The sequence below is a fragment of the Ornithodoros turicata genome, chromosome 7, assembly GCF_037126465.1.
Source record: "Ornithodoros turicata isolate Travis chromosome 7, ASM3712646v1, whole genome shotgun sequence".
NCBI classification, from domain to species: domain Eukaryota; kingdom Metazoa; phylum Arthropoda; class Arachnida; order Ixodida; family Argasidae; genus Ornithodoros; species Ornithodoros turicata.
Window position 1 is genome coordinate 48,000,863 of NC_088207.1, and position 23,271 is coordinate 48,024,133.

The 23,271-nt window shown below is 44.9% G+C and overlaps 2 protein-coding genes across 2 annotated transcripts; one reads left to right on the forward strand and one right to left on the reverse strand.

Moving 5' to 3' along the window:
* Positions 1–8,351: 8,351 nt before the first annotated feature.
* LOC135399978 (uncharacterized) lies at positions 8,352–11,149 on the reverse strand. Its single transcript, XM_064631712.1, has 2 exons — positions 10,637–11,149; positions 8,352–9,033 (listed from the first exon to the last, which is right to left on the reverse strand). The coding sequence occupies exons 1-2, from the start codon at positions 10,698–10,700 to the stop codon at positions 8,486–8,488; spliced, it is 612 nt and encodes a 203-aa protein (XP_064487782.1). The 5' UTR covers positions 10,701–11,149; the 3' UTR covers positions 8,352–8,485.
* Positions 11,150–11,757: 608 nt separating this feature from the next.
* Positions 11,758–21,828, forward strand: LOC135401331 (serine/threonine-protein phosphatase 5-like). Its single transcript, XM_064633676.1, has 14 exons — positions 11,758–11,904; positions 12,343–12,512; positions 12,605–12,676; positions 12,737–12,884; positions 12,987–13,108; positions 13,305–13,370; positions 15,200–15,298; positions 16,227–16,332; positions 16,395–16,455; positions 17,043–17,124; positions 17,244–17,331; positions 17,853–18,072; positions 18,166–18,247; positions 20,844–21,828. Exons 1-14 carry the CDS (start codon positions 11,775–11,777, stop codon positions 20,895–20,897), a joined length of 1,500 nt encoding a protein of 499 aa, XP_064489746.1. The 5' UTR covers positions 11,758–11,774; the 3' UTR covers positions 20,898–21,828.
* The last annotated feature ends 1,443 nt before the right edge of the window (positions 21,829–23,271 follow it).

Here is a 23,271-nt window from a genome sequence, read left to right on the forward strand (position 1 = left end):
ACTCGAAAGCGCGTGCAGTCCTCGCATGATTACCCGGCCAACTCAATTATTTGCCAGCCATTCCCCAGTCGATAGTGGACATTGCTCTTCACGTCGCCCTCTGTCCACACGCACACACCGACACATCTCTCGTTCACTAAGCAAGATGGACTGTCTGTGGGGCAGTATTTGTTCTGCTACCGAGAGGTTCTGTTGTGTCCTCCCGCCCCGCGTGTGTACAGCAACAGGGATTGTGTTGATTAACGACATATGTGTAAACGGCTATATGTTCGCTGAGGCACCTTAGGTGCTCTGGTTGGCAAATGGTGTGGCCTGTGCTATCGCAGCAGCAAGCTAATAGAAAGTGGCATCGATGAGGCCCAGAAGGTTGGTGCCTGCCCTGATTACGCCGCAGTGATGGCCGCATGATGTACGAAGCATTTCTCAGACAAGGACAGTATACAGCTTGATAATCTTGTTTGCTCTTGTCGCTGCATTTATTGGCTGTTTTGATGAATGCAGTATTTACAAAGCGGAACGGATGATGATGTTATGGTTCCTAAGCAGTCTTGAGTCGAAAATTGTAAGATTAAGAGACTGCATTGCGTGGGTGCTGCACAACAGACCACGGTACTGGAACTTCTTGTGCGTGTGCTTCTGGTCGGCGCGTCTCAAGACCTTTTGGATCGTGAGAGGTGTTCCGGTCGAGCGAGGGCAGACTTACGGGTAGAAGGCCAATGTCGGCAGTCGAACGTCCCTCTCACACCTGTGACTGGGGGTCAGTGTGCTGGGCGCCAGTGCCACACGGCATGTACTTCTTTTCCTCGTTGTTTGTAATTTCAATACCTGGCTTTACGTTCCATTCATTAATTTTTTGTTCGGTGGCCTTCGCTTCCGATTGCCTGTGTCAGAACTTTTCGTCTTCCGTTTTTTGGGAGGAGCCATGTAGTTATGTCTCGTAAGATGTTAGTACAAATTCTGAAAGACGTCGAACAAAAGAAAATGAAAAGCGTACAAAAGCAGTAACTCGCATGGATTCATATACCATAGTGCTACTGTTGTTCCAATTACGAATGTGAGGTACAACCTCGCAGAAGCCGTAGTATCGTACAACGCGTGCAACTCGGAAAAGCTTCTACACACAAAGCTAATTAAATTCCTTTCCCACGTACGTCCCGGTTGACTTTTAAGGAAACTAGAAGAAATAGCTTCGTTAATTAGCGCTGTGTGCCAAACACCAGTGCTGTTATTATTCTTTCTTCTTGTAAAATAATAATTGGACTGGCATTTGGCGGTGATGTACAAAGCTAATTAACGAAGTTCTTCCCGGTTTCGTTAAAAGTTGCACTGCATGCTGAAGTGAACGTTTAACTACTAGCAAACAGTTATTCTTCTGTGAGTGCCTTTCTGTCTTCTCCTCCTTCTTTTTTTTTTCTACATATCGTCCATCCGTGCACGTACTTTCTGCAAGAATCACTTGAACTGATTGGCACACGCACATGAGAACATGAAAACAAAAGGGCTAGTGGTCCGTTGTGAAACAACGAGAAAGTGAAGTGCCGTTGTGTTCTTTGCAAACGCCATTCATGGCTTAATCGGACGAGTGAAGCTACAGCTGGGAAGCAGTGCATGCTACATATAGACCACTGGGAGATGTATGCGCACGAAAGTTCCATGTATGTGACCACAAGCATTTCTGAAAGCAAACTGCAGCCACTCCTGATTCCATCGTACTGTGCTCAGTAGTTTCTGATAAATGTTATTCCACACAGTTCAGTTCAAAGTTCCAATTGGTCGCCACTCCGCTAACGAGAGAGATTTAGTGACCGACAACGGCGGGTCGATCCTGCCATTATCCCCCCCCCCCCTAGTAAAGTGGCAACGACATGCACGTTCCTGGTATACATGTCCAATAGCATGATGTGACACGAAGTGCAGAACTCATAGGGCTATATGCAGGCACCGCGTATTCACGTGGGCAACATCCCCCCAGAATACTCAGCGGAAGACACGCAATACGTCATAGTTTTCTGCTGCCAGGTGAGTGCGAGAACTCAAAGTCATCTCTTTTAGTGCTTTTCTGACCATAGGGAATATCCTGCGGCTCAGCCGCAAGATATTCCGAAGCAGACGACAGGGCCGATTGTGTCGTCTGCTAGGCTCAACTATAACACGCTGCAGAACTTCTGCCCCTTCAATATTCTAGTGACTAGAATATTCAATGGCGATCTCGCCCGTGTGTGCACACGAACAGAAGGACACACACAAGCGCGTACTTCCAACAATTATATTAAGAAACCTTCAACATGCGGTATAAGTACAGCTCACCGCAACTGCTGTCGTACCAACAAGCTCAATCTTCTGCCATGTTCGATAGTCAACAACATGACACTGCTTCCCCAATCAGCCCGGATGTTTCCTGCGACGAGACACCAGACAGCACCTGAGGTGCGTTTACTGGGTTGAACGCGATTACTATATATAGACAAATTTTCTGAACTCTTCAGAGTATGTAGCATGCCCTGTAGTGCATGCGATAAAGCGGCGTAGAACTGACTCCCACGTTTCCACGAACGTTTTCAGCATAGCTCATTTGGCTTCCGTGCATCAAACGTGAAACGTAAAACTTACCACCAACTCACCAACTTAGCGGCCATTGTAGCTAATTTGGACTTCATTTTCCATCGAGGGAGTCTCGAACAATCCATTAAAGTAATCCAGTATACCCAGTAATCAAGTAAATCCAATAATCCAGTAAACATTCCAGCCCTTTCCTCTCGTCGTTGAGCGCCTACATTGAAAATCATAAGCCCACGTGTTCTGCAAAGTTCTACCCCCTACCGGAAATTATATTCTTTTTTCTCTCGTTTTTTTTTTCTTTTTTAATCTTCACGTTCTTTCGACGAAGCAAAATACAGTGTGGATCGTATATCGGAGGAATTCGGCTTCGCAGCATAAGCCAGAAAGAAAGATGTAACAGGAAGAAGACTGGAGAAAATAATAGAAAGGTTCGAGTTGAGTCGTGAGGTACGTACCAGGAGACGTTACAACAGACACAATTTGCGTGTTACACAATTGCAGAACTGCGATTCCGCAAAGCTAGTTTTTCACGCGGTGGGAATATATCTCGACGCTACAGAAGGTATGGTCGTAAAATATAATAATTGAGTATTGGATTGACAAATATTTGGCTCTGGTTGTTCAATTTTAGTTTATATTTTGCCTGGGGGTTTATATGTCATCAAGGGCGCTGCTGTTGTTGCACGGATCTCAATGTCACTCTGTTTCAAGCTCCAGCTTCAGATATTCCTGATGAAAAGGGATGTGCAAGATCAGGCGCAAGACAATTTCGCACATTGCCGAGCACAATCGCATCTCGGTTTGATTGCACTTTATTTTCTTGTTGCCAGTGACGTTCCACCTATTTATGTGCACGTATTACAAATTGGAGTGGAAGACCAGTGGCCTATACTGGCTACGTATTGGCATCAAGGCTTGCAGGGACAGTGAGTTCGTATGCACCCTTTACACCGATTCCAAGTCTAATTCACAAACTCCACCACAATATCTCGCGTGGGCAAATCTTAAAAAAAAAAAAAGCGCGTTGCGGGGAACCCTTGTATATATGTATGAGTAGCGTTCTGGCGCACGCACATATGGAACGCGACATTCAAACCTATAGCCTTGACCCCAGACAGCTTAGAGCAGGAAGCTAAGAGCGAACGCTGAGGCTGAGGCACCAGCGTGCTGAGTCAAATAAAGACATCGATCGATCTGCCCCAAGCCGCTCTGCCATCTGTGAACATGTCAAAGAAATATAGTGTGCGCGCGAGCCGTCTGCGAACTCGAATTATCTGTGGTGTATAAACGAATGGTGTGTACTTCGAGGACGCGCGTGCGATGCATCCTCGAGTCCCCTCTTGACCGTGTGGCACAGTGTTCCGTCCTCCGATGTGACACGGCTTATCCTGAAAAGTGGCTCACGTCTGGAACGAACATATAGCAGCAGGTCACCACGGCTTCGACCGAGGTAACAGGCTGCCTGTGTAGAAAAGTTGCAAGACTTGCACTATATAGCTGACAACTCTAAATCAATATGAGCAACTTCATTCAACAGCATGTCCGTCGTTTCCGGGGAGCATTCGTGTCTGACTACCTGTAGGCGAACACCAACACCCGTCCAGGTGGGTCCTGCGTCGTGGAACAGTACCCAGCGCATCAGGATATCCGTTGCTTCGATTTGCCCGACGTTCCCCGTAGTTCAGTCCGATCGATCATGCGTGTGACGATCTCAGACGACATGGCACGACGACCTAGCACCTACAAGGAGTGTTCAGGAGTTGTGCAGAGCGTCAGTACATGAGCGAGGTCGGCTACACCAAGAGTTACTGCAACTCTGCATCAAGCCAGCACGCTATGGAACATGCATTACGTTGTAGGGGTGCACACTGCACAATTTGTTGAAGTACCTGAACCCCCTGCAGAATTCAGCGTGATGCCGTACATTGTGCTACTACCCTGCCTCCCGGGTCTTTGTTCCGTATATGCACCGGCAATGAATGAGCAGTTACATATCTCCTTCTGTAAGGAAAGCCTCCGTAACACGTTCGCAAAGCTTGGTGAGGGGGGGTAAGGATTGGGAGGAGTTTGTCGACGGCATCCTCTACACCCACAAAAACTTGGCAGTGTAACGGTAACGCGCTTGCCGCGTGCGTCCTGGATTTAATTTGGTCTCGTGCTGTTGTGGTATCAAACCGACAGTTCTTGTATGCCTGTGGCCGTGTCTTCTCTTCCTATAAATTTCCTTATAAATTTGTGTGATAAGTGATAAGCGTACGTCACGTCTGGAAATACTAGGCCGGGATCTACGCGCTGAGTCACCGGGCCGGGCCGGGCTCTACTCACTTGGCCGGGCCGCATAAGAACATGAAGGTCCGGGCCCGGGTCGGGCCGAACCATTTTTCGATGCGCCCGGGCCGGGTCAGGCCCGGAAAAGTCGGCCCGTGCAGGGCTCTTTGACTGCTACTCGACGGAATACATGACAAGAGCAGACGCCGGATGTTGAGGGTATTCTGGAATTACCTCTCTGGAAAAACGAGAGAACGTCACTCCCTAAGGACCAATGAGGGCGCGACCTTGAGAAAAGGAATGCCGCGGCCGTCAGTTACGCAGTTACGGGACGTCTGGACGGCGCCTTTCCTCCTCTGGGCGGCGCGCTCTCACTCCTCTGCTTAGGGAGTGACGTCACGCTGCATGAGCTTCTGCTGCCGCGGAAGCAGCGGTGATCTTTGCAGAACTCATATGGCAACATGCAGGCACCGTGTGTTCACGTGAGCAACATCCCCCAGAATACTCAGCGGAAGACACGCAATACGTCATAGCGTTCTGCTGCCACGTGAGTGCGAGCACTCAACGTCATCTATTTTAGTGTTCTTCTGACTATGGACAATATCCTGCGGCTCAGCCACAAGATATTCCGAAGCAGACGACAGGGCCGATTGTGTCGTCTACTAGGCTCAACATAACACGCTGCAGAACTTCTGCTCCGGGAGCAGTTTCTTTTATTTTTATTTCACTCTAGAATATTCAATGGGGATCTCGCCCGCCCGAGTGTGTACACGAACAGGAGGACACACACAAGCGCGTACTTCCAACAATGATATTAAGATACCTTCAACGTGCGGTATAAGTATATATCACTGCAATTGCTGTCGTATACCAACAAGCTCAATCTGCTGCTATGTTCGATGTCAACGACATGACACTGTTTTACCCCGATCAGCCCGGATGTTTCACGTGACGAGACACCCGATAGCTCCTGAGGTGCCTTTGTTGGGTTGAACGCGATTATATATAGACAAATTTTCTGAACTCTTCGGGGTATGTATAGCATGCACTGTAGTGCATGCGATAAAGTGATGTAGAACAGACTCCCACGCTTCCACGAACGTTTTCAACATAGCTCATTTGGCTTCCGTGCACCAAACGTGAAACGTGAAACTTACCACCAACGCACCAAGCTAGCGGCCGTTGTAGTTAATTTGGACTTCATTTTCCATCGAGGGAGTCTCGAACAATCCGTTAAAGTAATCCAGTATACCCAGTAATCAAGTAAATCCAGTAAACATTCCAGCCCTCTCCCTCTCGTCGTTGAGCGCCTACATTGAAAACCGTAAACCCACGTGTTCCGCAAAGTTCTACCCCCTACCGGAAATTATATTCTTTTTTCTCTCGTTTTTCCTTTTTTAATCCCTACGTTCTTTCGACGAAGCAAAAATAGAGTGTGGATCGTATATCGAAGGAATTCCCATTCGCAGCATAAGCCAGAAAGAAAGATGTAAGAGGAAGAAGACGGGAGAAAATAATAGAAAGGTTCGAGTTGAGTCGTGAGGTACAGACCATGGGGAACGTTACAACAGACACAATTTGCGTGTTACACAATTGTAGAACTGTGATTCCGCACGCTCGTTTTTCACGCGGTGGGATTATATCTCGACGCCACAGAAGATATGGTCGTAAAATATAATAATTGACATGGGATTGACAAATATTCGGTTCTAGTTGTTCAAATTTTGTTTATATTTTGCCTGGGGGTTTATATGTCATCAAGGGTGCTGCTGTTGTTGCACCGATCTCAATGTCACTCTGTTTCAAGCTCCAGCTTCAGATATTCTTGACGCAAAGGTACGTGCAAGATCGGGCGCAAGACAATTTCGCACATTGCCGAGCACAATCGCATCTCCGTTTGATTGCACTTCATTTTCTTTTTGCTAGTGACGTCCCACCCATTGATGTGCATGTATTACAAATTGGAATGGAAGACCAGTGACCTATACTGGCTACGTATTGGCATCAAGGCGTGCAGGGACAGTTAGTACGTGTGTTATCAAGTATTGAGAACCTACCATGAGCGTTCCCAGGATTTTTTTCAAGGGGGAGCAAGGTGCTTCCACGGCGGAGAGGGGGGGGGGGGGCAAGAGTGCCCCCCCCTACAACCTCTTTTTCTGGGGGCGGACGTGCGGACTGACCGGGTTTCTGTTATGACATCTGAGAATGATCATTACGACCTATAACTTAAGAGCGCACTATTTTCACAAGCGACCTTGGAGCTCCACGGGGGGGGGGCACGCCCCCCCCCTTCCATCTCGGTACGGCCATGGAAACTACGTATAGCCCCCTTTACACCGATTCCAAGTCTCATTCACAAACTCCACCACAATACCTCGCGTATGCAAATCCTTTTTAAAAAAAGCGCGTTGCGGGGAACCCTTGTATATGTATGAGTAGCGTTCTTTAGCACACACATATGGAACGCGACATTCAAACCTATAGCCTTGACCCCAGACAGCTTAGAGCAGGAAGCTAAGAGCGAACGATGAGGCACCAGCGTGCTGAGTCAAATAAAGTCATCGATCGATCTGCCCCAAGCTGCTCTGCCATCTATGAACATGTCAAAGAAATATAGTTGCGCGCGAGCCGTCGGCGCACTCGAATTATCTGTGGTGTGTAAACGAATTGTGTGTATTCCTTCACGATTTTTTTGCGGACGATCTGCCGAACGGATTTTTGTTCTGAAAACGGCTTTGGTATCTGGTGACCGAAGAGATCAGATGTTCTCATTGGAGCAACTTCGTAGCTTTTATAATTAAAAAGTTAATTATTGAAAGTTAATTAAGACATCGCCTTAGGAGTCTGTTAATGCCCCTGTAGGGAGTGCCCTTCAGCATATGCTATATTGCAATTGATTTCATCTCGGAAAAAGTGATTGATATATTTTTAAAAAATCTGTTCACACTTAGCGTGGACACCCTATATAGTGTCATTTCATTATTCCTGGTCCACCGGCCGTGCACTGTATCGAAAATCCCACGCGAAATAGTGCCATAGTTTGACTGCTATTCGACGGAATACATGACAAGAGCAGACGCCGGATGTTGAGAGTATTCCGGAACTCCCTCTCTGGAAAAACGAGAAAACGTCACTCCCCAAGAACCAATGAGGGCGCGACCTTGAGAAAAGGAATGCCGCGGCAGTCTCATAGAGTTAAGGGACGTATGGACGGCGTCTTTCATCCTCTGAGCTGCGCGCTCTCACTCCTCCGCTTAGGGAGTGACGTCACGCTGCATGAGCTTCTGCTGCTGCGGAAGCAGCGGCGATCTTTAGAATTCGTTTATTTAATATCTAAGCACTATTCGGACGAAAAGATAAGCCGGGTAGATTGTGAGCCGATGCCGGACATAGTGGTATCGGTTTCATAGATGGGTTTCCGGAAGCGACCCTTCCAGCAGACGCAGACTAAAAGCACGCACACTAAAAGTGCTGACGTTATGCGAACATCATCACAACCAACAAGAGGTATACAGCCACGAGTTTGCTTCCGTTCAGGCACTCTTTATTTCCTAAAACACACAGTTGCCTTTGTCGCTAAAACCATGTTCATCACTCACGAGATCGCACTGTCTGACCCTTCCTCCACTCCGTTGTTCGAAAACGAACAGGACAGTGCTCAGTCCACAAACGGCAAAGACCTTCTCAACGGAGAATACTCACAAGACGAAAAAAGCACCTGGCAACCACGTCCACTTAGTCCACCGAGCACTGCTTCCACGAAAGGTCCCCCTGAACTCCCGACTGCAGTCACAATGCGGAGCACTAGGGCGAACATGTGATCTCTCTCCACCGCTTTCTCGGACACTTCGCAGACGAATCGCAATTTGCAGTCGGGTTCGTACACCTTGATGTACTCGAAGGCAGTATCCGAGACGTTGGAAACGGACACTTCGTTCAGAGCGCTCCCAAGGAGGCGAATCTTGGAAACCACTGTGTTGCCGAGCCCGAGGAATAGGTAGGAGATACCGGTGAAGACGAGGTACAAGAGGGCATACACGACGACCAATGGAAAAAGGAACTTTCTGGCGCGACCATCGCCGAATACGATGAAAATGACTGCGCAGATGTTGATGGTGAAAGCGCCGACGAAGACCACAAAGAAGGCTCGAACCATTGCGGTCATCGACTCGACCTTGTCTGTGAGAATGTCCAGGTAGTCATGACCTGTAAAAAAACAGAGAAAGAAGCGAATGATTCCTAAGTGGAGAGATTAAAGTGTCACTACGGGACAAAAAAAAAAGAAAAAAAAAACGTCACGGAGATCTCTGGCGCGTATCTTCTAGCGACAGCGCGCGCCTTTCCGGTCTCCGCTCTCAACTCACGTTGGAATACTGCCAGCGGGTGTGGTGAGGTGAGGTAACGGTTCTCAAAACTAGAAATTACTTTTATGACACTTCCGCGTCACATTCCGAGTAATAATATTTTGGGAGAATACACGTGAATTTGCTGTCGCATAAATTCGGTAGGGTTCTGACGACTCGAGATTTGGTCCGTATAGTAGTGGCACTTTTTTCCGTTAACAAGAGGTATATGTCTCGTTGCGGCGTGAAAACAAGAAAATGAAAAGAGTAAGAAACGTAAACGCAATTACCAGTTTATCGCAGAAGTTACTTTCCTCGTGAGTTTTTACTATGAACGCGCTTGGCAATGGGCAATACGTCCCAGAAGAAAATGATTTTTTTTCCCCATTAATTGCTGCCCATGGCGTCGCCTTTTCACCATCATGCCTGCACTTATCTATTTCTGTTTGTCAGCAGGGATGCACAGTCCACTACCAGCATATTGCCTTCCTTTGTGTTTCTCAGCTTGTAGTTTATTGTAGTCATATTACCATATGTTAACTATAACAATGAGTGCAACAGAAACGACAAGCCCGGGACGAGTACACTGCATGAAAAGTGCGTGTCCTGTTCGTGTGTGTTTTCTGCCGCATTTACTGAGTTCAAATAGGCGTCACCAGCTTGCCTAAATTTTCACTGCGACTGACCTATTATCATCCTATCTCGGTTTAAACGTTGTGCCCCAATGTGCGTTCAGTAGTGATTCCTTTGCAGTTCAACTGTAGTGATATCAAGCTTATAAGGGAGGTTTAGTACACGGAAGGTGCTCACGATAACAGTTCCGAAAACACGATAAGTCAATCACCCTCTTTCTTTGAAGCGAGTGACGTCACATTGCTAAGCTTGGATTTGATGACGTCTTTTATCGTATCGTTTTCGTAGAATTCTTCTGATACACAAAAGCTCGGCTTTGACTACAGCAGACTGCCCAACTATAGGCACCTGCCACCTCGAAAAAATTTCTGGGCCAGATAACCCCCGTTTCATGAATCCTTGTCTGTAGAAAGTCATCCCGTGCCAAGATGCAGATAGCCGACACACGTTTTGACAAAAACACAAATTACCAGTCCGCTGTACATAGCCGACATTGTGTGCTCATTGTACGAGATTAACTAAAAGGAACGGAGATAATGCGCAATCAACCATATTAATTTCAAACCCGGAAGTATTGCCGCCTCACTTGCACCAGCTCGTAGAGTACACATCACCCACTGTATGAAAGCTGGCTAAATGTCGATGCTACGAGCACTCCGACACAGCAGAATGGAGGATTTTTTTTCGGCGTCAGAAACTATGCCATGCAAAACCACGTGCTACTTTCACAGTGTCAAATCATAGCGTTTCACGACCTGGCGCTGATTATTATGTAACGATTTAGTGAGCGACACACGCGTAAAATACTTGGATTGATATCAATCAAATCTTACCTTGAACACATTTTTGAACCGCGAGCACCAAAATGAAAGAAATCAGCAGCCTCCCAGAAACCATCTTTACAGCAGTAGTACATGCGTGGCTTCACAGCGCAACGCGCAGCCTTGAACTGCTTTGACAAGGTCCGTGTTCCCCAACAGAGCAGGCTCCCTTGTCAACTTTTCCAGGAATCCCCTTTTCAAGCGTCTTCGGCCGCGTGAAGGCGGTCCCTTCCCGTCTTAGCACTCGGTCGAAGCAGGTAATCGTACGCCCTGTTGAGCCACAAGTATAACTTTTTTGTTTTTACAAAATGATATGTTTCTGTCTGACGCAACTCAGGCGTCGTTTTCACACTTCTTGAGTCCCATGTCCAGGCGTCCGCTCAAATATTAGGACGGGTTTAGGGAAGAGGTTGCATTCCGTGAACTAGGTCAGCCTCTTGCGCTCAAACAAGAGTGGAAAAAGAGGGCGGGGAAAGCAAGCCAGCATGTGCAGCTAGATACGTACATTGTGTAAATATGACAACAGCCAAATCATCCAAAATTACACGTTCTTTTTTTTTTTTTTTTTTTATGCTACAAGGTTTTCTGCGCTGCCCTGCCGGAGCTGATGCTGCAGGGAAAAAGATAAGAAAGTTTTACGGAAGGCGAAGGATTTATGTAAACATATATTCGTTGCCATGACTTGAAAACCCGAGACGAGGTAGGGACAAAAACTTTCCTTTCGTTATATATTCGTTGTTCAACATGTTTATCCATATTTGTATATCTATTTGTAGCCACGACACCTAAGCCGGTATAAATAAATCAATTGCTGGCAGGATAACCTTGAGATATCACTGGGAGCAAAATGGCAATCCACGATCTCTGATCATGTGTGACGCCTTTTTTGTCGCATTCTTATAAAATGCTTTCCTTTTTCTTCTCCTTTATTCTGTGAAAGTGCAACAGTTTCGGTTTCGGTTTGCTGTTCGTGTGCGTTAACGCCGCTAAGGAAATTTATGATATAAAATTGGTGGTGAATGATGGTGAGAAATTATAATTGTTACATTTTTTATTTACAAGTTTTTGTCATATCTACTATTCATTGGCTTCATTGAGACTGTAGATGCGAAACTACAGCTGTGGCTATTCAAGTGACTTAGTATTCAAGATGGCGACTCATCCTGAGGGTACAAATTCGGAATGTGAAATTTTAAATGGAAATTTAGTCTCTAAAGTAAGTTCGCAGAACCAAGAAGAGGCCCGAAAATATAAGGAAGAGGCGAATGAATACTTTAAAAGTAAGGTTCTTCGTCATATGTGTGCATGTCATAAAGGTCTAATTCATGCTCGAAACCACATGTGATCTACCGGTATGCGCTCAGGTTGACACATTCGTTTTTTTACTTATTGTTCGAAGCGTGTACTGTTTCTTTCTGATTGATATATGTATCCGTACTATTGCGAGCAACGTTAGCTCACACATTACGCTTCAAAATGGTGTCATCTTACTGCAATGTAGTCACGTACGGGCGGCGGTACATCTCATTGTCGCGTTGTCAATTGTTTTCTCGCTCTACTGCTATTATTGCTTTTACACAAACGCAGTATACAGCTCAGGAGCATTAGAACTGCATCATCTTGACATACCTAGTTGTTACCGTTCGTCGTTTTCTAAGTATCGTACAGTACACTTCAACTTCGTTGAACCTTCGCAATTTTCTGCTTTTACTCCGCAGAGCAGGAATTCACCACTGCCATCGACCTATATTCAAAAGCCATTGAATTAGATCCGAACAATGCGGTTTACTACGGCAATAGGAGCTTTGCCTACCTCAAGACAGAGTGCTTTGGCTATGCACTCTCTGATGCTTCGAAAGCAATTGAACTGGACAAAACCTACGTCAAGGTAATGCAACCATCCTTGACTAGTGCACCTTAGACAACACCTTTCTGAGTTCTGTATGTGGTTGACAGTATTGCATTATGTCCTTGTTTTAGGGCTACTACAGAAGAGCTGCAGCGCACATGTCATTGGGGAAATTCAAACTGGCTCTCAAAGACTTTGAGGCTGTAAGCATATTGTATCTGTTCTCTTCCATTTTGAAGTTCATAGACGTGGGCGTTATGCAGGTAACAAAGGCAAGACCAAACGACAAGGATGCTGCCGCTAAGTACAATGAATGCAGCAAGATTGCCCGGAGGCTGGCCTTTGAGAAAGCCATCGCTGTTGACGACTCCAAGAAATCTGTTGCTGACAGTATTGACATCGACTCAATGTGTAAGTCTTTGCAACTTTTGTTACATTTTCCAGACGTATCCTCTGGGAAACATGCACATAATGCTGTCATACTTCGTCATTTATCCATTGTTGATGATGTAGGCATAGATGACGACTATGTCGGTCCTGAACTGAAGGACGGCAAAGTGACAGTAGAATTCATGAAACATCTTCTGGAGACATACAAGGCTGGCAAAAAGCTCCACAGGAAATATGCATATAAGGTGTGTATATGCTTCAGCTTTTCTTGTAGGCCATTTCTGTTTACAATTCTGTGCAGGTTGAACTTAGGTCTATGCAAATTTTAGTTTCAGTGAATGAGATATTCTCACTAGCAGTAGGAAAAGGCTTAAAAGGTCTTTTGTAAGGTCTTCCATCTATGCGAGCAGTAATAACGTTTCATGTGTACCAACATTGCAGATACTCATTGATGCCAATGCAGTCTTCCAGTCGTTGCCAACTCTTGATGACATAGATGTTCCCAGTGTAAGTATGTTGTTTAGTGTGTGCCCCCTGCTCTTGCAGAAATGGGAATTAGCTCATAAGTGATATCAGTGGGAAGTTTGAATGCGAAGGCATCGTGTATGCAATCTCAATGGTAGACATACTGCTTTCGCTGCATTCCTTGCAAAAAACTTTCAGGTACACATCAGTAAAGTCTCAGGTGTTCAGAATCATTTTTGCATACATAATCAGGTGGTGAGCATGGTAAACATTCATATGAAAACATATAGATCAAGGGCAGGGTATTTTTTAGGAAGAAATGGACAGTTGTGCAGTACAGGCAAGAACCAAGGTTTAGTTGTTGAGGTCATGCACATTACTGTTACAAGGAACTGGATGTAGCTGAGCACAAATAATGCTTGCTGCAACTCTGCTTCTCCACAGACAATGACTTTCGTCTTCCTCAACAGGTATACATCGACGCACCCTTTGTGCTGTGCTGTTGATGCTATGTTTATCTTCGTATGCACTGTGCTGACGTTTCTGCTGCAAACGTTCAGATTTTGTATTTTGTGTAGTTTTCCAAAAAAATTTACAAACTACTTTTCTATGTATTATATTTTCTAAGGCTGTCAGAAAATGTTTGCAGTACAATTATATATGAAAGAGCAATGAAGGCTTTTCTGTTTCATCTTCATTAGCCTGTTGAGCATGTTGTCAATTTTGTCTAAACCAGGGCTTAGTGGTGGCCAAGATACGTCGTATACTAAGCATATACCTAAGGAATATCACATTAATTTTGTTTTCAACATGCGCTTTAGTGACAACTTGGTATAGTAGTGTTGATAAAATGCCTGAGGCACATATTTCATAAACACGTCCCTGAGGAAGCGTGGACCTCCATGCGAAAGCTTGTACAAATTAAACTTAAACAAAAATCTTCAGTGTCGGTTTCTGTATTTTGTTTATGTGAAACACATTATAGTTAAATTATATTATCAATCAGTGTTTTTTTTTTCTTTTCAGTCAATCGTTTTTGGGCGCAGTGAGTCTCTTGTATGCCACACAAAAAATTGTCCTTGTGTTTGGGGATGACATCTGCAAATTAATGATTTAGAACATGTTACATCACGCTTAAAGAAATCATCATTTCGATGTGCTTAAGAGGGGTGACATATTTTAAGTTTTCTTTGTTTGTTGGTGAGGCTTTTAGAAAGCAGCATTGCACAAATTTTCTGCATGCCTTGTTCAAGTAAGGTGTCCTGAACAGTTTGGTGATGCAAATATAGTTCACTCGCAGCCATTCTGGGCGTCCGACGTTGTTCAGCACCTACAAGAACCTTCAAATTTGTCACATTTTTATCCACTTTCAAGGTTCAAGGTCATGCAGAATGAGATGTGTCTCCCACATGCTCCCAATTATCTATCGAAAAACGCTTGAAATGTTTGTCCTTGACAGAGTACGCCGTAGCTTTCTTAGTGTTTCCAAAGTTTTTGCTCATCTTGCGTTAATTTTAAATGTGGTCATGCAATGCTACTTGGGATGCTGATTTTTAGTCTGCATAACACTTACAACACACTATCAAGTCAGGTGTGTCAGCACCACCGATTTCAATCTTGCATAGCACATCGGGTACAAATGTAACGTTTTGGTGCTGGTGAGCCACAGTGGTGCCGCCTCTAGGGCGAGGCATTCGTCGCTTTTTAAGCATGCCTCATGTAACGTAATGCCAGAAATACATACATGTGTCAAACTAATTGTTTGTGCAGTCAGTTTGCAATGGAGGTGCAAAAACCTTCTTTTCTGGCTGAATTTAATTTTTTATTTTTATTTTTTGTCCAGTACTTGAGTTGCCACATTTTTGTTTCAGGACTCCAAGTTCACTGTGTGCGGGGACATTCATGGTCAGTTTTATGACCTCATGAATATCTTTGAGCTCAATGGCTTACCATCAGAGACAAATCCTTATGTATCCTTTGCACCTTTGTTGACAAAAGATGGTGAAAGCTAGGTTTCACTGTTTTTTACTAGTCAGAATGCTAGATGTACTGTAGGGAACACGGTTGTCTGAATTCAGCACTTCGTGGTTTATCTCATCTCAAATCCCCAGGTGTTGTAAGTATTTCTTTCGAGTAATAAACACGTGCAGCACATGGTCCACCTCCAAATACAAGATTGGCACAAGACTTTCAAGTGCAACAGAGGTAATATGGGACGGCAAAGTATACTGACAGCCGATTTTAGCTAATCGTGTCCCCTACAGTACTTCATATTTCTCAAGAACTCTATTTGGTCGTCTCCTTGAGCAGTAACTGCAGACGAAGGTGACGAAATAGAGTTTTTTCAGGGGCTCTGGTAGCATTAGGGTTAGTGCGTCACTTCTCTTGAGCGTAATAGAAAGTGCTAATGATGTTGCCGACGGCATATCTACCATTTGGCAGCACGTGCAGTCATCTGTCCAGTCCATTTGTACGCTTTAGACTCTGTTTCTCCTCATTAATGACATTTTTGTTTCAATGACATCATGATGTTGTCCAGGACATGTTAGGTACAGCGAGACACCAATGGAATGAGCTTTGATTGGCGTAATTCAGCAGGTTTTTCTCCACAATCAACAGCAGTGAAAGCTATGTGCAGGAAAAAGTTGTGCCTGTTTGTTTATAAATGCTGTCTTAGGCACAGTGTATGCAGACCAGCTGACAGCTCACTGGTTCATTCTGCAGCGGAATTAATCATTTTCGTTGAGGCTGATCCCCGGGGGTGTCAAAGGAAAAGACAACGATTATAGGGCTGGCCAGTTAGGCGCATCTAAGTGTTCACAAGTAAATGCCCCATGCGGCAGTCTCTAGTAATAATGCGTGTGTTGCTTGGACATTCCTTAGCACCATCAACTTCAGCTTTTCAATGGAGACTTTGTGGATAGAGGCTCTTTCTCCGTAGAGTGCATTTTCACGTTGTTAGGCTTCAAGCTATTGTATCCAAAGCATTTCTACATGTCGAGAGGTAAGGTGATCCTCGTGTATCCTGCGTTCTGTGAGAATCAAAATATACTTTTTTGTCTTCAGGCAACCATGAAAGTCAGACCATGAATCAGATGTACGGTTTCGAAGGGGAAGTGAAAGCAAAGTATCCTTTTGTAACTTGGATGGACATAACATTACATTCAGAAGTATGCTTGGAGACTACTGCTTCAAAATAATTTTTTAGCTATTCCAACAGTCCAAACTTTCATAAAAGGCAAAAATTAACTTAATTCTGTGGACGTTAATGCACAGTTATGCAGTTGCACTGTTTTACAATGTCTACTACTGTGCAGCGATGTGAACAGTAAAGATAATGATGGATCCTGGTCAGATGTATTCCCCCCCCCCCCCCCAGGACATTATGTATTTTCAGATCCTGCTTGTACTGTTAAATTTTATACTGTTGAGTAATCTGCTGTGTTACCCAGCAAGACCTACGGGTTTGACACCATAATTGAATATAGTTCTGTACCATTTAACTCTCGCAGTAACTTTTATATTTTCATAATCCTGAGTTTCCAAAAGACGTGCATCATGCTTCGACGGCTGGTCTCATAAAAAAGGTCTTAAAATAGTATTTGGGCTTCTGAATGTAATGTTGACCTTGAAGCAACCCCTTATAAAATTCATGTCACTTCTTGTGCTACATCTCACAGTGGATGTTGTATTCTTAATTAGCAATCACTCTAGATACACACCAAAGATGGCGGAATTATTTACGGAAGTGTTCAACTGGCTTCCTCTTGCTCATCTCATCAATAAAAAAGTTTTGGTATTGCAATTGCTTTCATAATGGAGATATTTTGCATAGGAGGCTCCAGCATTGGGGTCTTTGTATAGAAGCAGGTGGTTAATGGCATCATAGAGACATCCATATTCATTCTTTTGCAGGTTATGCATGGTGGTCTCTTCTCAGATGATAAGGTCACCCTCGATGACATTCGGAAGACTGACAGGAACAGGCAGCCACCTGAAGAAGGCAAGTTTATCTTAGAACACAGTGCCAGACGCTTCCTGGTTTTGCTTTTGTCGCCGTGCACTGGAAAAAAGTCAAAGGGGTATCTCACGAATAAAAATTAAGGATTGACTGGTGGTTATGAAAATTTGTGAGGCCTAATAAAAATAATTGCATTTCTTGCACAGTGAATGGAAGTTGTGCACGAAAACCGCTGTTATAATAACGATGTATATTATCTCAGTTGTGGCAAATTCTGCTGGTCGTTTCTATACAGCACAGTGCAGTGTGCCAACGTGGGCTCGGCATAGAAAAATCACGTCAGTGTGGCAACTAAGCCCTTTCGAAGCTCCCTGTTCATCCCGCGTCATCCACCGTGCCTACGTGTAACCACCGAGCTTACCAAAAGCCAGCATTCATTGTCAAGCTCTTCCAGAGGATCAAGCAATTCCACCGCAGCCATTTTTGTTAGCGGTTTAGAAGGCTAGCGAAAGGAGAGCATAGAGAGAAGTGTTCCAAATTGTTCCACTGCCTGTCTCTTGCAGGGATCATGTGCGAGCTTCTATGGTCAGACCCGCAGCCTCAAAATGGCAGATCACCGAGCAAGCGCGGTGTCGGTGTTCACTTTGGCCCTGACGTCACACAGCGCTTTTTAGAGAACAATAACCTGGATTACATCATTCGTAGTCACGAAGTAAAAGCTGAGGGATACGAAGTTGCCCATGGCGGACGGTGCATCACGGTCTTCTCTGCACCAAACTATTGGTAAGTTGCTTTGTCAAGTTCATTGGCAAGATGTGCAGGAAGCACAGCGTAATGACGCGCATTACATTGGTACCTCACGATCTGAATCTGCAGTGATACAATGGGAAACAAAGGAGCGTTCATCACAATGACTGGAGCCGATCTCACACCGAAGTTCACCACGTACGAAGCCGTTGTAAGCGCACATTCCTTTCACTCCTTTATGACTATGACACGTTAGAAAGAAATTTCTGCGGTACGGTTGCACGGGTCATATAATTTTCTGTGGTCTGCTTGTTCTTCACGATTCATGCGAGTTCTAAACCTTGTTTTTTTTCGGTACACTTTGTAAAAACTCAGATTGATGCATACTTGACGCTGCACAATTGAGTATGCTTATAACAAAACTGATGGGAACATGCAAAATACAGTCGCCGACTGATGTTTCGGACTCCAAAAATTTGGGCTTTCCAATTTTTCGGACGTAGCTAGTGACGTCATCAAGCGCCCCATAGAACCGATGTATTTCCACTTCCAATGTATAGAACCGTTTCCAAAAGAACAACTTGATTTTGTACCTGCATTTCGCCCTGAGCTCGCCTAGTTTTAGGGCCTACCGTCTCCTGAAAGCTACAAGCACTGCAGAACCGTGCACTTCGGACTGCTTTACCAAGGGACCTGCCAAAGTGGCACACGCGCTGGACCGCAGTGTGCACGATGGCGGAGGTCACCTGCGTGCACTCAACTGCTCCACTTTAAACACGCCGACCTTAGCTTCCGACCTCCACGTGAAGCCTTAAAACGTTTTTTTTATAGTTCTTGCCACCCAACGTGACTGGTGTGTGAAATTAGTGTGAAACTATCCCGCATCGTGTTGCACCATGAAAACGAAAGTAACTACAACGGGACCATGCTCGCCACACTTTATATTCTTGCAGACTCTGGCTTAAAGGGATAGTTTACTCCCCAATAAGACTTGAAGAAACATGCTGGATGTGTGCAATAGACAATGAACAACTCCTCGTCAATCCCTTTAATTCGAAATCGACCTATTTACGTCATCTTTGTTTATGTATATATCGACAATGTATGATTCAGTTCGAAGATACATTCAACATAGTTGAACTATCTCTTGAGTATAGTAAGGTGATCTCCTTCCTTTGTTCTTTTGTTTTTAATATAATATGAAATCTTGCTCCACGATCGACTTGCATGTTTTACGGGACACCCAGGAGAAATCCTGATCAGTATGAGTGAGCAAGGGCGAGCTGACAGGAACATCTCCATTGCGGGTCCTACCCAGAATACTCGTTCACCGCCGCACCGCATGCATGAAGTGCATGCAAGGTGGTGCGTTGCAAGCCATTTATTGTTAGCCTAATGGGAGCAAGTACCCAGCATCTGTTGTAGCTGCTGAACAGTTCTTATAGGCGGCTGACATCATGCACATGTTCATATGTAGCAATTGAAGACTGGCTGAAAAAGTTGAATGTAAAGTTTCGCTGAAGGCCGTTGCCACCATACAGTTGCGCTGTTACCATACTTACCGTATTTGCACGATTCTAACGCGCCCCCGATTCTAACGCGCAGGTGATTTTATCTGAGAAAAATCAAAAACTTGCCAAAAATGCTACAAAACGCTTCAAAAACACATTTATGACCAAAAGATGCAGTTACATGGTGAAAATCAGGTGAGAATATGACCAGCACATACAATGAAAAAGCAAAATGAGTACTATATGCGGAGCCGCACTTGCTTTGCACCTTTTGTGTCCACACTGTAGTTCGACGGCATATAAAAAAATATTGGCGTTTGGTCAGCGTTTCCAATCTGAGCCGGCATGTAGTCGTTTGCCCTGCGAAGTCTGATAACAAACTGCTGGAACGCAGTCAACTTCTCCTCATATTCCTCGGGAAGCCTTTGGCAGATGCTCGTCCTTCGCCTCAGCGAAAACCCCTTTCGTTTCATGAACTTCGAGATCCAGCTCCGGCTGGCTCGAAAGCAAGATGGCGGAATCTCGTATGAGCGTGCCAGTTGGAGCGCTTTCACTTTTATGATCTCCGTCGAGACGGGACGTTGACCTAGCCGTAATTCCTTGATGTAATCCGCAAGAGCGTCTTCCAGCTGGGGAAACCGACCTTGTCTTGGCCCATTAAAACCTTTCCTCGTAGATTTGCAGTTGAAAATCCTGTCCTTTTGTTTCCTCCACTCACGGACGCACGTTTCCGGAACACTGAAGAGACGTGAAGCTGCTCGATTTCCATCCTCTTCTGCGGACTGGATTACTTTTCGCTTGAAACAAGCTTGATAATGACGGCGGTGCTGTGGCATCGTGGAGCACGTTGTCACCCGTCCGAAACCACGTGTAACAGATATCCGATATCAGCAAACGCGTGATCATGTGACCAGGTGGTTGTGCCGATGACGATGGGCCAACCGCCCTTCACCGAGTACTCGTTAGCATTTGACTTAGGCGCCAGTTCTTGGCACCCGATTGTAACGCGCACCTGGTTTTGAGCACCAATTTTGCCGAAAAAAAGTGCGCGTTAGAATCGTGCAAATACGGTATGTTGAAAAGGTGAAGGGGCATGAGCGAACCTAACATGCCCCCTCATTCCGTGACACCAACGTTTTCTTGTAGAGATAAACATGTGTTTCTAGCATTACTGGCAACTCTGGCTCGACTGAAATGACCCTCCACTGGATAACTCACAGCATGAATAGCTGTTGCAGTAATGCATATTATTGTCACCTTCTGAATTGTATGTTCTGCATTTTCTTCCCCATTCAGCCGCATCCCAACATCAAGCCCATGGCATATGCTAGCAGCCTCCTAGCACTCTGATGCATACAAGTACACCATAGTGGCAGTGCAGTTCTGGCAGAGACATATTGTTTTCCCTTCACCAGTGTAGCAATTTTTCCAATGTACAGTAGGTCTACAGCATCATTCACTTGCACCATACAGAAAGACGTGACTGCCTTTCAGCAGAGTAATCTTCCAACATCACCTAGTGTGTACCACCATTCTTTTTGTCCCTGGACCACATACTTACAAGAGGACCACTGCATCTCCCCAGTGGAAAAGAATCGGAATGGTGGCTGTGTGTTGGCAAATATCTTCAAGAACAGTTGTCATTTTAAATATTTCTTTTTTTTTTCTATGTTTGCCACTTTTTCACTGATGCGACAGTTATTCACATTGTCCAAGTCATACATGGAAGTTGATCTGTGAATCTTGTCAACATGTTTTTGAGTTTGAGAGTTTATTAAATCTTTATTTTCAAAGCTTCTTCCATCGTCCACAACTGTAACGGACATTTTACCATGGGGACTGTATTTTACCTGTCTTGCTGACACCAACTCTGCTTATGGAATATCGAGGAGCTTCCTTCCCATTTCTTTTCCTTTGTTTCTCTCATTTACATCGCAATATACATGTAGAGCTGGAAAGGCTACCACAGGCATTGTCGACGTTGCTCATTCAGAACTCGACGTCTGTATGAAGTAGGATCACACGCAAAGCAGTACTGTTGTATAAACGTAGGCAATGATGTGCTTGCATAGTTCTACCTTGCTGGTAACACTGTTGGCCAATCCTCGATAAAATGAATGTGAATATTTGAGCTGGTATTATTTTTGTACATTAAAGGAAGCTGCACATGCAGTTGATGCGTGCATTTGTATAATGCTCCTCTGGATAAAAGCTTTGGAGTTCTGAAGGATTTTGTAGTATCATTCTTGCGATACCAAAAATAAACTGTTCATACATGCTTTTCAGTGGTCTCCCAAAAATTGTTGAGATAAATACCACTGTGCCGGTGTGTGAAAAATACAGGTTGCAACTAATAGCATGTGACAAACGGTTGCCAGAAATATCCAGGTTCTCATGGATCCCATGTGGCACACCGAGATTGGGCCAAGCTTGGCAAGAGCTTGGCTGGCCAACCTGGCCGTGCTAGGCAAGTGCTTGACCAACGAGCTGGTTTCTTGGTACAGATCTGCCCCCTGGCCAATGGACTGCCAACCCTCGTTCTGCCTAGCATCATGCAACATTGCGCCAACGTTGGCTGGCCAAAGAGTTGGACAGCTATCATCCGACTTTTTGCCAACCGTCGGCCATTGCCTGCTTGGAGAGGACGTTTAAATTTGAAACGCTTGCTCTCAATATTGCACTAGCTAAGTTACTCAATAGTGAATTACAATTAAATTTCTAGATTTAGTTTACTACCTTGCATCTTGAACTAAGAATGTCAGTGTTTTTCTGTTTCGGGTGGGCAAAATCAATCCACGGACCGACCACTGTGGCGTTGATCTCAGTTTGTCTTGTGACGTAAAGCCACAAATATGTTTTATTTTATTTTTTTGTTTCGGCATCCCCTATTTTATATGCTAAGAGGATGTAAAATGCTGTATTTGTATTCAGCCTCAAAACGATGCTGTGCAGCAAAACCTGATACTTGTTGGATGCTTGGTGCCGCAAGCATAACGCTTGTAATGCGCAAGCATAACATGAGCAGGTGCGTTTTTCCCCTATAATAATTAGCCTTACGTGCGTTAGAACATTAAGTTCCTATTCCCTACAGCAACCAAGGCAAAACTGTTTTCAACCAGAGCGTGTAGGGGAGAGAACTGACAGGCGCGCGTGCGCCATGCAGTCCCGTGACGTAAGCGCGGCCGCCGACGTTTCTCGCGTCTTTTTCCCACTCGCGCCTAAAGGGTACCTGGCAGACGTGTTGTAGTGCAATGAAGTGGATCTTTCAAACGTAGCTGAAAAGGAGCGGTAGCATATTCCGGAGTTATTTCGGAAAATTGAATTTATCCCAAATGAAATTTGCTGAAATTGCTCTCTCTAACTGCCAAAAAGATCAGTATCCAAGAGAAAGTAAAAGACAGATAACAGTCGACCCCGCGGTATATGGTAAAGACGTAGTTATACCTGGAAAGCTCGCAATTCCTTTCAAGTGCCACTGCGAACCAAGACCGCCTGTCACACGGGCTGTCTTCAATGGTCATTGAAATCAACGGCCATTGAACGTACGCGTAGCGCCACCTAACGTGCAACGCATCAACTTCTCAAAGAGCATTGGGTCCAATGCTCCCTGACAGGTTAACACGTCACACGCTTGATGGCGCTACGCACATGTTCAACGACCATTGATTTCAATGATCATTGAAGACAGCCCGTGTGACAGGTGTACAAGTCTCGTGTCATCGGA